The sequence below is a fragment of the Sphaeramia orbicularis genome, chromosome 12, assembly GCF_902148855.1.
Source record: "Sphaeramia orbicularis chromosome 12, fSphaOr1.1, whole genome shotgun sequence".
Classification (NCBI taxonomy): Eukaryota; Metazoa; Chordata; class Actinopteri; order Kurtiformes; family Apogonidae; genus Sphaeramia; species Sphaeramia orbicularis.
Genome location: NC_043968.1, coordinates 34,382,161 through 34,399,662, shown reverse-complemented (window position 1 = coordinate 34,399,662; position 17,502 = coordinate 34,382,161). Strand labels below are relative to the sequence as shown.

General features: G+C 35.5%; 1 protein-coding gene across 1 annotated transcript; it reads right to left on the bottom strand.

Moving 5' to 3' along the window:
• Positions 1-564: 564 nt before the first annotated feature.
• On the bottom strand, positions 565-17,072 carry LOC115430765 (tetraspanin-8-like). The gene is made up of 9 exons (XM_030150956.1): positions 16,915-17,072; positions 14,636-14,692; positions 8,476-8,595; positions 8,270-8,344; positions 7,080-7,175; positions 5,599-5,724; positions 3,765-3,797; positions 3,580-3,663; positions 565-707 (listed from the first exon to the last, which is right to left on the bottom strand). The coding sequence occupies exons 1-9, from the start codon at positions 16,972-16,974 to the stop codon at positions 618-620; spliced, it is 741 nt and encodes a 246-aa protein (XP_030006816.1). The 5' UTR covers positions 16,975-17,072; the 3' UTR covers positions 565-617.
• Between the last annotated feature and the right edge of the window lie 430 nt (positions 17,073-17,502).

Genomic DNA, 17,502 nt, shown 5'->3' with positions numbered 1-17,502 from the left:
TGATGTAAGGAAGGAAAACAGAATCATTGGATTTTCAGTGACCAATGTTTATTCTTAAACTGTGACATCAGTTTTTACAGTAAAATACATTCCTTAAATGTGTGTGTCCTGTTTTATTTAGTCAATAGCGCTGACATGAACCTCACACTACCAAACATCTGTCTTCATATAACTGGAGTGGACACATGGAGTGGATTTTATTCATCTTTGGTGTGAAAAGATTTAAGATTATACAAAAACACGAGAAAACTATTAAACTATTGCTGTTGATTTTAAGGAAATAGTTTCACATGAGCAGAACAAGTTTACAAACTGTTTTCTTTAAATAACGTCTTGCTTAACTCTGTTACATAAGGCAGCTATAATGTTGTATATCTTCAGATAACAAGAAAAAAAATATTATGTTTGCTATTCAAATGTATTGACTTTTTATAATTCAAGCTAAAAAGATGAAAATGATGTAATAAAATGAAGAAGCAGTAATTATTCCAAATTAAATGAACCACACATACCATACTGTGTCTGTCACTAATGTCATAAAAGGCAGAAATGTCATAAAAAAAAAAACAGTAAAGAAGTTATAGTGCAGAGCTTTAGGTCAGAGCTTCAGGATCCCTTTAGCCCTTCATGGAGAAAGAGGCTCCTCCGGCACCGTCATAACGTTTGATCTGATGGAGCATCAGGAGGGACATGAGCAGGCCCAGCAGCTACACAAACAGGACAGTCCAGACAGGTGGTCAGTTAGAAGGACACATGACACCACAGGTACAAGACAACAAAGAGTCACACACCATAAGTGAACAAACTGCATCCAAAAGGTTTCCATCTAAATGTCACAACTATTTTCATTCATTTATCTGTCTCTTATGGGAGCAGACTAATGTTGTTGTGAATATTGGACTCGAAATAAGACTTTACAGGACTCAAAGCAGGTGAAATCTGTATGATTTGAGTGTGATGTTGGACTCATTAGCTGAAACTCTGGGCTTCTCTTTGGACTTTACAAAACAATAACTAGGGAAGAAATTGTTGTGGCTCTGTGCAGAACAACAGGTGACAGTCTGTTTGGCATAAACACAATGACCTCATGAAATCATGTTGTATGTCACAGCACTTTTTATGGCATTTGGCGTGCTATATGTACGCATTTTCATCCTTTCTCATGTTATTCAACGCTATTTAATCGCGTGTTAATCTACAGTATGTCAAGATTTACATATCTGTAACCCCTAACTGCTAACCCTAAGCGCTAACCCGAACCACTAACCGCTAACCCTAACTGCTAACCCTAACCCTACCCCGATAACACTAACCACTAAACGCTAACCCTAACCACTAACCGCTAACCCTAACTGCTAACCCTAACCCTACCCCGATAACACTAACCACTAAACGCTAACCCTAACCACTAACCGCTAACCCTAACTGCTAACCCTAACCCTACCCCGATAACACTAACCACTAAACGCTAACCCTAACCACTAACCACTAACCCTGACTGCTAACCCTAACCCCAACTGTTAACCCTAACCGCTAACCCTAACTGATAACCCTAACCCTAAATGCTAATCTTAACTGCTAACCCTAACTGCTAACCCTAAGCCAAACCAGTAACCCTAACCACTAACCCTAACCTCTACCTTTACCGCTAACCCTAACCGCTAACCCTAACTGCTAATCTTAACTGCTAACCCTAACTGCTAACCCTAAGCCAAACCACTAACCCTAACCTCTAACCCTTACCGCTAACCCTAACCGCTAACCACTAACCCTAAATGGTAACCCTAACTGCTAACCCTAACCCCTAACCTTAACTGCTAACCCTAACCACTAAGCCTAACCACTAAGCCTAACCCTAACTCTAACTGCTAATCCTAACTGCTAACCCTCACCACTAACCCTAACCCTAACTGCTAACCCTAACCCTAATGGCTAACACTAACCATAACCACAAACCCTAACTGCTAACCCTAACCCAAACTGGTAATCCTAACCATTAACCCTAACCCCTAACCTCTAACCCTTACCGCTAACCCTAACCGCTAACACTAACCACTAACCCTAACTGCTTACCCTAATTGCTAACCCTAACCCTAACTGCTAACCCTAACTGCTAACTCTAACTGCTAACCCTAACCCAAACTGGTAACCCTAACCACTAACCCTATCCCCTTAACCTAACCCCTAACCTCTAACCCTTACCGCTAACCCTATCCGCTAACACTAACCACTAACGCTAACTGCTTACCCTAACCCAAACCGCTAACCCTAACCCCTAACCCTAACCATGAGGCATTTTATGCGGCATAAACATACACACTTATAATCCATACAGATAACACACCAATTAAAAGTGACGTGCTATTTGTATGCAATTCATGATGTCACATTCTCAAATAAAGTGTTAAAGGGCAGATGTGACTGAGGACGTAGAGTATGTTGTCTACAAATTCTGCAAGGGTGATAATATGCCACTGAGAAACACACTGATTATTTAACATTTGTTCAGTTTTGCATTAAGTCTACAACATGTCTTTTTACATTAGATTTTACCCTCTGGTTTATAGAATGTACAATGAAAAGGGTGGATGTATACAGTGAGGGAAAAAGTGATTGTTCACCCCATGCATTTGTGATACATCCTGAGAGCCAGGAAAGCACAAGTTTTGGCTTTTTTACTTTAAATAATTGCCTTTATTGGAAACAGCACAATGCAACAGTCTTTTTCAGATGATTTTTAAAATTTTCATGGACTGTCCTTCACATGGACAGCGTTTTTTGTTTGTTTGTTTGTTTTTTCAACAAAGCTGTTAAACCTTGTCCCCTGCAGAGGACAAAAATACATTGCTGGGTCTCAGGAGGATATTGCGTTAAGAATCATTCTTAAGTCCGTGAACTCTGCCAGTTATTGTTCCATTCACCAAACCCACATGCTTCCTTCTGCATGTGCTCTGTTCCATCAAGGTCAAAACTGGATGTTTCAGCAAAATAAAATGAAAAACATCCAGCGTCTATTGAAACTGTTAAGAGGGTTTTTTTTTTTGTTATTTAAAAAAAAAAAAAAAAAAACATTTCCATCTGTTTGTTTTTGTCTGATGCAACCAGACCTTTTGAAACACACACAAAACAACATATTTCCACAAATATTTCATGATAACATGTTTGATTGTGTAATATGTTAAGGGTGTCTGGGAACTTTTCTCCATTCTACTGTAAAAAATTAAAAGCTCAGTGATTGTCTCTTATATGAAACAGGACTTTATGTTAGTTTGTAATCTTATATTTTAATGTGTACCATCCCTTTCTGCCTTAGGCGCAGGTATTCCCACATTGTACCTCAAGTTTTGTTGTGATGATTAAACCATGACAGTCTAATATCCATTCAAACTGTGAACATAACATCTGACACACAGGTGGCACATAATCTGAATAAACCATTTTCCTCTTCAACAAAACTTTTTATGGCCCTATTGGTAAAGGGTCTGTAAATATGCAGATAGTCGACATTATCAGTGCTGTTTGTGAACAAAGACAATGTCTGAAATATCAACAGCAAATGATGATGGCAGTGGTACTTACTGCACTGACTGCAAATCCAAAGAAGATACCCATTAGGATCTTGCAGAAAAGGTCAACAGCAAAGAAGAGGAAGTCACCGCAAGACTACAGAGCGGGGGATGAAGAAGAGAAAGTCAGTAAATAGAAGACTTACAGACCTGTCATTTGGTTGTTGTTGTTGTTGTTCTGAATTTATTTCATTTTACCTGGATGTAGATCTGAGATGGACCACTGGTACCCTACAAGAAAAAAAGAGTAATTTGAACTTTGGTGACAGTTTCAATGTGTCAAATGAGTAAAAAAAAACAAAAAAAAAAACAAAAAAAACAAATGCCTCAAAGATTAAAAAGTTCTACGAAAAACAATACCATAAAACCCAAGAAAACACATAGACTTGACAATAAAATTAGACATGCAGAGGTTGATTTGTGTGAATGTTCTATTTTTCTTCAGTGATGGAGTGAATCTCAAAAACGTCAATCAAGATTAAATGAAAACTGATGTGATGTGACCAAGATTTATGTTTGTGACTGCTTCACCTTTCTTCTGCCATTACCATTACAACAAAATTTCCACTTGAAAAGCAATTTTATCCATGACAAAAAATGATGTGAGTGAGTGAAATATTTATTTGTGTGGATATAATGAGATGTGTATTCATGCCAAACCATTTGGCACAGGGCATTTGGTTCAGGGTGTAATTATGCTTTGGCATGATGTGCATTACATCTGTCAAAAATATATTTTTGGTCATTTTTATTCATTTGGAGAAGAGGTGACAAATCAGCCAAGTGCTTTTCACAACATGAATGAAAATGACACCTGGGAAACAAACCATATTCCTTGACATGGTGTGAACATACTACTTTGTGTTTGGACAAAAGAGTATTGAAGAAGTGGGAAATCACGATGTATCTATTTTGATATTTTGTCCTGAACTGGGTTACATTTTTAGTTCAAACCCACTAACCAAAACTACTACTAAATTAAACTAAACCAAATTAAATTAAACTAAACTAAACTAATTTAACTAAATTAAATTAAAATAAACTAAACTAACTTAAACTAAATTAACCCTTTCATGCATGACTCATGAGAACCTTAGTCGAGATTTTTTTCCTGAGTGTTTTTATTCCTCTTTAGGCATGAAAAAGCAATGCATTAGATTTTTTTTAATAAACCTGTTTTTTTATGAAGGTAGATTTGTTTCTTTATTGCTTTAACTAAAAAAATAAATTCAATAAAAAAAAGTGTTTGAATGAAAAAAAAATTACGATCCAAAAAATTGCATTTGAACACTTTTTTCCTTGATTGAAGTGATTTTTTTTTTTTTATGAAAACATTTTTTGGGGTTAAAGCAATAAAAAAACAAATCTACCTTCATAATTTTTGTGGAGTTCCAAAAATGTCCACTCCGCTGGACACCATGTGTTTAATTTTTGAATATCACAAAGTGATATACAATATCAAAACATTTTTAATGCAGCTAATCTGATGTTTTTTCACATTTTATCATATTCCCAATTTTTATTAGCAATTGATTTACACTCAAACATGTCACTATAGATCAGGTTTATCAAGAACAGCAAAGTTACAGTAATGGTCTGAATGTCAGTGTATGGGATGGTGCATAAATGTCCACTGCGTTGGCCGATATGGAACTAAAACAACAAACCCATGAAAATACAAGATAACAGCTGGAGAATAACTGTCCACTGGAGTGACTAGTATGCATGAAAGGGTTAAATTAAATTAAACTAAACTAAATTAAACTAAACACAAACTTTGTTCACATTGCACCTTTATCTCATATTACTTAAAATGATCTTGTAGTGGTGTTGACTCCTGGTTGACACATTGCAGTTTGTCCTCAGATGTTCATAATGTTAACCCTTTAGTTGAATTATCCATAAGTTTCTATTATGTTTTTCACTGCTGTTCTAAAAATGAATAATACCCACAAATCTAGAGCACACTGAATCCTGAACCTCATATACCACTACAGCCTCTAGTCCTGTCTTTCCAGGATGCAGGACCAACCTGGGGTTTGTCTCTGCATCCAGATCCACTATATATGCCATACTGTCCGTATCCTCCAGAGCATGCACAGGAGTCAGGGATGGTAGAACCCCAGTCATCTGCACTGGTCAGGCCACAGCACGAGCTCTGTAACAACACGCAAACCAACATGGGTTTCATCAGGTGTAAACACAAACGCAAGACACAAACCTGCAGCTACAGATAGTAGATAGCAGATAAATGGATAGGAACAAAATTAAAACACATTATTGTCGAATGCACCCACAAAGACTACTGACCCTATCAGTACATTTAAGTCATTTAGTTCAATGCAGTTTCTCAGCTTTTGACATTCAGTTGCACCGACACAAATGAGAAAACACTATCATCCTTTCCAAACATTGATTCAGTCTAACAAAACCCATATATTTTGACAAATGACAGTGGTTGTAGATGTTTTTCTGTTCGGGTACTGATACATTTTGCTGAAACAAACCAGTGTTTCTTCATTTTTTTCTGTTTTGACAAAATTACCTTTGAATGTACTCTGAGCTTTTGTATACATCACAGGTGTCAAACATGTGGCCCGGGGCCAAAACCAGCTTGCCAAAGGGTCCATTGTGGCCCGTGGGATGAATTTGTGAAATGCAAAAATTATAGTGAAGTTCTTAACAATCAATGATATTAAAATCATTTTAGGTCAATTCAATCTAAAGTGGGTCAGATCAGTAAAACACTATCATAATAACCTATAAATAAAGAAAACCACAAATTTCTCTCTTTGTTTTAGTGTAAAAAAGGTAAAATTACACAAATATTTACATTTACAGACTAACCTTTTACAAAAAATTGTGAACAATCGGAAATGTCTTAGAGAAGTATGTGAAATTTTACCAACATTCTGCCTTTTACTAAATGTTTTGTGTATTTGTAGATCCACTCTGATCTGTAAGCTGTAACGTACATGTGTAAATGATAAACTGCGGCGTAATATTCTTAAAATTGCACTTATTTTTCTTAAGAATTTTCAGGTTTTTCATATTTGTTTGTGTTATGTTCAAGTACAGTTCATAGATGTAAACTTTTTCATTATGGAATTTGACTTTTTTTCACTCAAAAATATAAGAAAAAACTTTGACATTGGTATTATTTATAAGTTCTTATCCTATTATTTATATTATTTTACTGGTCCGGCCCACTTTAGATCATATTAGTCTGTATGTGGCCCCTGAATTAAAATGAGTTTGACACCCCTAATATACATAGTCAATAAATTACATAGAGAAAAATATTTGATTTTCACTGAAAACTGCAGAGGATAATATAATAAATGGTACATCACTTAGGGATTGTTTAATTCTAGGTGTTTAATGGGTTCATGTCAGTGCAAAACGTTTACTGTCTTACTTACGCTAGTCAAATATGAGACATTAAGATGTGTCGTATGGATAAAATAGAGTCAAGGAGCCATTGGATTTAACAGCAGATTAGCACAGACTTACAACTGACTGCATTCCATCAAGATACTGTCTGAATGAATCCTCCTGCATCAAGGTTTGTGATGCCTCAGATGAGACGATCAGAAAGGCGTTTTTGATCTAGAAGGGCAGAGAGAACGACATTTAAATCCAAACACACACAGAAAAACTGAGTGTAAATCTGAAAAACTGGAGGAAAATGAAATATGACATCAGTAATAGTGAGAGAGGCGAACAAGATTAAAGAGTTCAGCCTTAAATGACAGAAGAGTACAGTCATATTCAGGTACACAGCTGCAAGATAAACAAGATGTCAAGGTGAAAACCATGATGTCCAAAAATCTCAAATATCCCAGAGTCTGTGACTAATATCTGTGTTCCTTATCTATCTATCTATCTATCTATCTATCTATCTATCTATCTATCTATCTATCTATCTATCTATCTATCTATCTGTCTATCTGTCTATCTGTCTGTCTGTCTGTCTGTCTGTCTGTCTGTCTGTCTGTCTGTCTATCTATCTATCTATTTTTGTCAATTACCTTTTTTATGGTGCAAAAGGGTGGGACTGTTCATGGGTTTGGGTATAAAAAAAAACAAAAACAAAAAAAAAAAACCAATGACTGTATTATGCTTTTCTGGATGACTCCATATGTGATAAAAACACTTTATAAAACATGTTTATAAGCACCTTTTTGAAAAATTCCATTACATTTTTAAAGATTTCTTTAAGACTATAATGTAAATTATGTCTCTTATCACATGTTTCAGGGCCCCCATATATAAGCTGAGGACTGCTTCTGGAGTGTCCCATTACAAAATGTATTTTGTTAATGAATTGTTGATTTTAATAACTGTTTGTAACAAAAATCGATTGATTGATTGATTGATTGATTGATTGATTGATTGAAATTACTCCTTTTTCAGATTTAAATTTGTTCATACTTAACACATTTCTCATGAAATCATTTTTCAGAGGCTGAGAGGTTAAATATCACTCCAGTTTCTCATAAACTCAAGTGAATTCGATGCACAAGATGAACATTAATATTAGAAAAAAGGGAAAATATTCGCAGCTTAATGCAAAGGTTAACATACATATGAAGAGAAGTCAAACATAGAAAGAGATGCAAGAAAAATAGGACAAAAGAATCAAGACAAACAGACTAAAACAATGTGAAGATCAATGCATCGATGAGAAACGGATAAATTACCTTGTTTCTTACGACGACGACATAGATACCAAAGCTCATCATGATGATTATGCCAGCGATCATGAATCCTGCAAACTGGATTTAAAACAATACAATCATCAACAGAATGTCCTGTTTGTTGTTTTGTTTATTTACTGGATTGACTGAATTAGAAATAAATGAATAGATGAATTATGCTTTTGATATGAGTGTCGTCTGCTCCTTACTATTTTGAAGGCCAAGGCTTTCTCAGAGCATCCGGCGTAAATTCCCAGGCAGGAGATGCTAAGGACACCGATGGCGAACAGCCAGCCCCATCCTATCCCTGGAGTCCCCAGTGTGGACAGCTACACCGCAATGACAACGACACAACACAAACACCACATTAATGGAAAGATGATATATTATGTGAAGGACTGACCTATTAAAAAATCACAGAGTTATATATTTTAAAGCCTTTTCCACCAAATTTGGGTTCTGTTCAGGATTCTTAAGCAGAATGTTTCCACAGCACACAACAGATCCTAACATGGTAACAGCTGCGTTTCCTGTCCTTGCATTTGGTTTAAACCAGTTTTGGCTAACTCTGGCTAGATCTTCATCCCATCTATTTATTTTCGTGCTCTTTTCTAGTTTTTTCTGAATCTCAGTAGATGACAATATCACCAATATGCTGCACACAACCAACTGAACTGAAATCAGCCCCAAATGGGAACATTTTTTACATCCTGGTTAAAAACCCTCCTCTTTTCATATTCTTATGTCATGTCTTGTCAGATTTGTTGATTATGTTAATGTTTAGTGTTTTGTGTCTCATCTTTGGTTTTCAGTGTTTTGTCTTTGTTTCATTAGTCACTTTATGTTAAGTTGGAGTTTTACATTTTGTCCTGTCTTGCACTTCCTGTTTTATTTTGTACACATCTCTTCCCTCTTGTTTCAGACCGTTCATGTCTTTTCCCACCAGTGTGATTGTTAGCCTCACCTCTGATTGTTGTCACCTGTGTTCCCCTACCTCATGTATAAATAGTCCTGTCTCCCTTTGTCTTGTGCCAGTTCGTTGTATTCTGTCATTGGTTTCACATCAAGCTGTCTACCAGGTTTTTCCATCTTTCGTCAAGTTTTATGCATCAAGTTTTTCTGTTTTGTTATCATAGAGATTTGTTTGTAGTTTTTTATATCCTCCTTGTGAGCACCTCTTGTTAAGTAAAATACTTTTGTTAAAATCTTCAGTTTTTTGAGTTGTGCATTTGAGTCCATCATTTTCATATGTCAAGGAGTTCTAACAGCTTATGAGTAAACTCTTTTTAATCTTGTCTTTTAAATGCACTTCTTTTAATGTCAATTTCATGCTTTATTTTTATTTTAATGTTAATTTTAATGTATGATTTTAATAAAATTAATATCTCTTTTTTATTCTGTGAATGCATTTGAAAATCACATTTTATCTCTGAGGGTTTTAATGTCTTTTTTTTTTTTTTTTCTTCCCTTTTTTTATTTTAATGTAATTTCAATGTTTTGCTTTTGTCATGATTTTCTTATGCCTTTGTAAAGCACTTTGAGTTACCCTGGGTATGAATACTGCTATACAAATAAACTTGCCTTTCAGTTTCTCTGACTTTTCCACTATTGTTGTCTTTCAACCTGCAGAATATGACGTGTCCTCAGGATTATTTGTGATTAATGTGCAAACACACTAATTTTGCAGCTGTTACAGGCAATGCTAATCATTATTACTATTTTATGTGTTGATACTGATAGGTAGCTGTATAAGTATTGACTGATTACATTTTGTTTTGCTGACCAGAATCCACAGAGTACAGCCATTAAAATGGAAAATAAGTAGAGTGAAGAGTTTATTATTCATCACTGGAATTGAGAATGGTAAAATGTTTCAAGTAGCATAAAACCGAAACATTTGAGTGAAATATAAGTATGTAAGAACTGTAAGGTATTTGAGTTCTCAGTCATTTTCTATAAGTGGTTTTCAGAGCATTTCCAGGAAAGGAAATCCATTTAAAACCTGGTGATGTTTAGGAAATGCCTGCCAGAAATGGAACACGGATTAGATTTGATTGCTGAATCCCCGGGGGAATGGCCAAGGGAACATGTGTCAGGGTCACTTCTGATGTGAAGTTCCCAGTATTTCTAATCAGATAATATTGTGAGAAACGTCCTGTTTTTCTGTGCGGGAGAATACAAAAGTAGAAACCATGAGCTTCATCTGTTTTACATTAAGAGCAGAAATTAAACAGCCCCCACTGCATCTGCATGGCTCCCCTCCTCTTTACAACTCACCCACTATGGCTTGTTATACACGTTTCTAAACAGGCATTAGGGGTATTGTGCTCTTTGTGCATGCGATGGATTAAACTTCACAAATGCAAACCAGCTGCTTTTGTTTTAATTCAGACCTTCTTAGAAAAATTCAGCTTTTTAACATCACCTTTCTGGTTTAACTTAGACTTTGAGTTTTCAATAGACAGAGAGGACAGGTACAGGAGTACAAATATGATCCGTCAGGTGAGCCATGGCATCGCCCAAGGCTGTAGAGTTCAACGTTAGAACAAAATGGAAACACCTTATGGCTAAGTTTAGACACAAACAAACTCGGCCAACCCCTTTTGTTCTTGTACCCTGGCACAGTTACAACCCACTTGTAATTAGTGTTCACATCTGATCCCCATTTCCTTGTTTAACCCTGCAAACTGACTTACAGTAAATCTATTTGATTCTGCCAAATATTCTGTAATGGAAAGCTGTTTGGCAGCATCAGTTGACCCAAGCAGAGAGAGTTTCTGGCACATACGTCTGGCACATGAGTATGATTTCCTACACACCAGATAAAGAGACACATTCTGCTTCAGCTTCTGTAAGGACTGACTTTTGAATGAAAAATGACTTGAGAAGTAAACATGTTCATTTTTTTTTTCTACAAAATGGCCAAAGGCTCAGTTTATGTATTTTAGCAACAAAGAAAAAGCTTAAAATCCGCGCATGTTTCTGTTTTATATTTGATTTTTTCAGGTTTGGCATAATTTACATTATGCTTCTAAACAAGATGCTGAAATTTGGAAATGTGCTCACCACATTTTTTACCCCATGAAAGACCAAGAAACAGCTTGTAAACAGACAACAGTTTTTTTCCAGACTTGTAAAGTAAACAGTTTTTATGTTAACACGGAATCAGCCTGATGAAACACGTCCCAATGACATGACAGGATTTATGAGTTTTACAACTATCTGCCACCAGGGGGCGACACACAGTTGGCCTCCTTTTAAAGCAGCTGTGATGGATTCCAGGGTTTTCTAAAACAGACACTGCCTCATAGTTAAAACATTCAATAGTTAAGCAAAGAGTCTCAGCTGTGAGCTTTAATATTATGTAAAAATCTTTGTATATTGTGTCCCCTCACATAAAACCATATTGTTTCATATGTGAGGAGTGAAGATAGTGTGATGTTGGGGGGGTGCGCCTGGGATATTAATCCATTTCCTTCATCTACTGGTTATTTGACTGTTGTTTATTTTCATATAAAATTAATTCTGTAAAGCCCTGTGAGGCAACTGTGTTTTGATATAGAGCTCTACAAATAAAATTTAATTGAACTGAATTGAATGTTCGTTTTTGAATACCAACATCACAGCTTTCTGGTTAGGCCTTATTCTGCCAATTCTGTTGATAGTAGGACTTTTTTTTTTTTAACTAATCTTACAAATTGAGTCTTTTACAATTCACAAAACCACCAACACCAAACAGTAAAATATAACACATTTTTAGAAGCAAATAAAATCATGTGGAAGAATTAACTGACATCCACACACTGGCTGCATTTAACAAGTTTTTTCAATTAATTTGCTGATAATTTAGCATGGATTAAGTACAGTTTAAATATTTTACTGTAGCCCAAAGAGATCTTCTGTAAATGTTTTATTTTTTTTTAATTTGATTCTATCAACCAACGCTCCAAAACCCTGTAGATATTTCATATACTCACAACCTGTGTTCTCAGATATCACTGGTCCACACTGAAATATAACACCAAGGATAGCTTTTTAGATAGTTTAATCCCTCTGGTGAATAAAGTCCCCAGAAGCTCCCTTTATTAAACTGCTGTCGTGACACTGGGGTTTTTAAAAGTCAGGTTAGGACTAGTACAGTTATTGTAGACTTCCCCTTTCTTCTTGTTTTGGTTCTTTTTTTGTGTATTTTGTATGATTAGCATTGAATGGTTTGAATTACGCACAAATGCCTCATATTGTTTCTGTTTTCCTAACATCTGGGGACCAGGGCCCTGTTCCAAGAAACTGGTTTAACTAAAGTCTGACTCTGAGCTCTGAGTCACTAAACCCTGAGATGTCAACCTCAGAGTTTTCCATTTCAGAACAGCTGATCTGAGTTAGTTCAGACAACTCAGAGTATGTTAACTCTTAGTTCAGTGCATGCCTGGTGAATGAGAACAGCCATTATCACTGGAGCTGAGAGATAATGATTCACCATGGCAACGGGCAAACAAAATACAGAGGTGCCATATGAAGTCAGTGGAGACAGAGATATGTCCAGAAATACATGCATGCATGTGTGTGCAGAACATTTGTTTAAAAACCCAGTACCTGTAAAGAAGACAGAGGTTAGGATCTTTAAAAAACAATAATAAAATAAAATACACTGATACAAATCTCTATGCCTTGTTAATTTTCCACAGATGTCCATAATGCAGTGTTTTTCAACCTTGGGGTCAGGAATTCAAATAGGGTTGCCTGAAATTTCTAGTAACTGATAAAAATAAAAACTTACTAATAAAAAATATATGTTGAGTTGACAGAGACAATCACAATCCATAAAAGACATGACAAACTGTGAGTCTGAAACTGAAGCACGGTGGTACTGTTTATCTTTTCAAATGTTCATTGTGGTCAGTTTCAGATGCTGCAGCTCTTTCATAATTCATAGTTTGAGTTCTTGTTTGTTCAGTATTAATTGTCAGCCTTGTAAATCCAAGCTGGACTGACTGTACATATCCTGACCAAGGAAAATCAAATTCTCACTTTGCTATAATCTACACCTGGCTTTTCTGCCTCCATCCATAATAATATACATTATATAGACTAAATGTCAACTAAAATTAATGTTAATCTGCAACATAGTATAGCAAACTATAACATGATCAAAAACAAATTAATTTTAGAAAAAAAAAAGTCTCTGTTTCGAATGTCTGGGGTCGCCAAAAATTTGTCATGTTAAAATGGGGTCATGAGCCAAAAAAGGTTGGGAACCACTGTCGTAATGGATTTGAATTTATTTTATATCCCATAAGAATCAAATGCAGTATGCATTAAAAAATGATACAACTTATCATCAAGATGATCATGTCCGAGACATGAATTTGAACATTCTAACATAAACTTCAACACACTTACTAATAAATATTGGCATCATTCTCTAATTGTACATTAATTGACCTTCATTGTGACTGATTATAGATTATTGAATTTGGTATCTGTAGGCATATTATTTTTTTATTGTCATATCATGTAAACACACTGACAGTGTATTTATTTAAGGTTTCCTGAGACTGAACTGTTCTGACCTCCTGAAACATCAGAAAATCATCTACTGATATAAACAGTTTAATCCCTGCTGACAAACACATGAAAATAACTGGTGTAAAATACAATTTGTCATCTTTTCATGGTCATCAGATATGATCCATTTGGACGTTCAGAGGCTCTATAGTGAATGTTTCCCTTATTTCAGGGTTAACAAATGCAGAGTTTACACTAAACCTGCTTCTTAAAACATGACCCATGTAGAGAATAAGTATCTACACAAAAACATGTAGTCCTTTGGATTTATTTGAATTTATATGAGAGACAAAAATACAGATTAAGGGGCATGTTTGTCATTTTTGCTTAAAATAGTCACTGAACCTCTTGATCAGATATCTAAACTAGAAGCACTCGGAGAGTGCAGACCTCCGCCAAGGCTGATCAGTGGGCCCCCTCGTGGGCCCCCCCACCCCCGATCACCCCCAAAAGTTAATCATTTCTTCCTTATCCCATTTCCAACAAACCCTGAAAATTTCATCAAAATCTGTCCATAACTTTTTGAGTTATGTTGCACACTAACGGACAGACAAACAAACAAACCCTGGCAAAAACATAACCTCCTTGGCGGAGGTAATAATTTTGTTATGATTAATTAATTGATTGGGAAATTCTGTGGCTCTAATCCACTCTAATATTAATTACTTCACATGTCTGAATCTGAAATGTGCTGCAGATTATATGTGCACTGTTTCAGCTGTAGTGGATTCTAAATGTGCTGTTGTTTGTTGTTGTTGCTTGTTGTTTTTATTGTTGCTGTTGTTGTAGTTGTAGTTGTAGTACCTGGCTGCTGACAGCGGTGGCCTTCACTACCCCGAAGATCAAGATGCATCCAATGATCTAAAATAAATAACATGAGTTAGTTCAACCACATGCACCCCAGTGTCTGGACATGACAGTTAAAGTAAACCTATAAACATTTAAAACAGGGGTCTTAAACATGAGGGCCGGGGACCAAAACCAGCCCGCCAAAAGGTCCAATCTGGCCCACTGGATGAATTTGCAAAATGCAAAGATTACACCTAAGACATTAACAATCAAGGGTGTCAAACTCATTTTAGTTCAGGTTCCACATACAGACCAATATGAAGTAAAGTAAAATAATAGCATAATAACCTATAAATAGTGACAATTCCATTTGTCTAGGTTCTAGGTTCAGCTGAACTAGTTTTGCTCTTTTAAAGCAAAACTAGTCCAGTTGAACCTCGAAGAACTACTAAGAAGAACAATGATCTGGGCAAATGAGAAATTGAATGAGAAATGGTTCTTATTTCAGTTCCAAACTCCAACTTTTTAACAATATTATGCTTGTTACCAAATATCTGTGTAACATTGTGCGTAATGCATATGTATAAATTATAAGTTAAGGCATAATATTGTTAAAACTGCACTTGTTTTCTTACAGATTACATTTTTTTCAGGTTATTCACATGTTTTTTTGTTAAAGAATAGTTTGGAAATATAAATATTTTCATAATTGAATGTTTTTTGTAGCACTTAAACAAAGAGGAAAAAGTTGTCATTATTTATAGGTTATGATGCTATTATTTTACTGGTGCGTTCAGCGGAACGCAGCCCCTGGTAGACATGAGTTTGACATTAAATGTGGAGTTAGTGTTAGAAGCTGTAACCCTACCACCCTCCAGTCTGACTAACTCCCACTGCAGAGCCAACAGTATGTCCTGAAATCTGCCATCTTACTAAGACAGGCAACCGTGGACAAAGTATAAACATGACAGGCTCCAGCTTCAAAGAAGAGTTGGAGGAGGCTCAAAAGGGGGCAGTCCACTTTGTATCTGGGGGGTGTTGACTCAGAGTAGGAGGGCGGAGTACAATGCAACCGGAGAAGAAAAACACTGAGGTCGTTTCAGGTTAGAGTGGGAACATAGCAGAAGCATTTTTACAAAATATAGCTTATACAGTACCGGACAGTGACAGAAATTCTGCAGAATATCTCAATATTCACAAAGCACTATTTGCATGACTTCATTAGAATTATTCATTATTTTGAAGAGGATTCAAATAATCTGTCAGAAAACTGGACATATATCAGCTTCAAAACATCTTTATTCACACGTCACACAAACTGGACTTTCTAGGTTTTGTTTTCCAAGTTTGTGTCTTTTCAGACTAAGACAGTAGAGGGAGACAGAGGTTAAAGAACTGGCACCTTCGAACATCTGAATACTTTAACTCACTGAAGTCAATCAACCGGATATGTATCTGCTTTAAATTTCATGTAATCTATATCAAAAATATTAATTTAAACAATTTAGGTCAATAAATACAAATGAATGTGTTTTTTTAAGTCCAGTGTTTTTTTCACCAATGACTTTGTTTTTTTTGTTTTTGTTTTTTTTTTAACTCACAACTAAAGTTTAATTTATTTTTAGTGTGTTCTTTTTAAAAAAGATATTCCTCAATTAATTTTTCATGTTTAAAAGTCTGAAAACAGTTCACTGTCTTTAGTTTGGCTTCAGAGCCTATGGGTGAAAACAAGTCTGCAGCAGAAAGGAATTCAATTTCATTATACAGAAGAAAAGCAGTCACTTTTTGGGGCGGGGGGTTTCAAACCCCACTGAAATGTGACCCGTCCTGAAGAGGTTTGTGGAACGGCTCGCTCTTCATCTGTTTTTTTTTTTTTTTTCTCTCGCTCTTACTGGAAATTACTTGTTACGCAACATATGCAATTAAATCTGACTTGAATGGTGAATTGTGCTGTTTTTCTTCTCACTTTAATAGTTTTTGCATTGATAATGAACACTGTTTTCCTTTTTTAAATCAGAACTTTTAAAGTAACTTTTTTGTAAGGATTTTTTTTTTTTTTTTTTTTTTTTTTTTTTTTTTTACTGTTTCTCTGCTTGTTTTTCTAATTAAAATCTGAACATTCAAAGTTTTGGAGAGAAAACATTGGAATCTGTTTTAAAAATGAACAAATTACATGAAAAAGAGAGAGAAATACTAAACTATCATTATAATGTCCTTATGTCTTTAACATTTCATCTCAAAACAGAGCAACAAAGCAAAACAATTAAATATGAAAAGAAGTCAATTTTACTCACTGCAAACACAACATTGAAGAAGATAAAAAGGCATTTAAGACATCCGTTAATTTTTCCCATCTTCAGTTGTTAGTGATTGTCTCCTGTAGATGAAGTGAAGTCGTGTGTGTGAAACTCAGTGTGTGATGATGTGCAGAATGTGTGCTGGGATAAACTGGCGGTAAAGAGAGTATGTGTGTGTGTGTGAAGGTGGGCACAGAGTTACAACATGCAGAACGGGTCTGTAAATCTGAGGATGCACACACTTTCACAACAGCTACATGTAACAGCGTCAGGAGTTTCTCAATCATTCATTTTTTACTTTTGACTTTTTTCTGTTTAAAGACATATTTGTTTGTTTTATATATGAGACACTTGACCAAAATTGCACCTTAGATATAAACAGTTTCTTTTGTGGTTGTGAGTTTTTGTCAACCTATAATGAAGGCAGTGTTTGTAAATGAGGTTTATGTTGTAGAATAGTGCAAGTCTGAGGTGTTTTATACAAATACACCAGTAACTGTTTATCCAGTTTGAGAAAGCACTTTGAATAGACAACTTCATTCAACAATATTTTTCTTTTTCTCACTAGAACCCATAAAATCAACA

Excerpts from the sequence above, each read along its gene's own strand:
- LOC115430765 (XM_030150956.1), bottom strand. The coding sequence starts at position 16,974 with ATGGGAAAAATTAACGGATGTCTTAAATGCCTTTTTATCTTCTTCAAT. Across the intron at positions 14,693-16,914 it reads TCTTCAATGTTGTGTTTGCA|ATCATTGGATGCATCTTGAT; the intron begins GTGAGTAAAATT and ends TATTTATTTTAG. Across the intron at positions 3,664-3,764 it reads CATCTCAGATCTACATCCAG|TCTTGCGGTGACTTCCTCTT; the intron begins GTAAAATGAAAT and ends CCCGCTCTGTAG.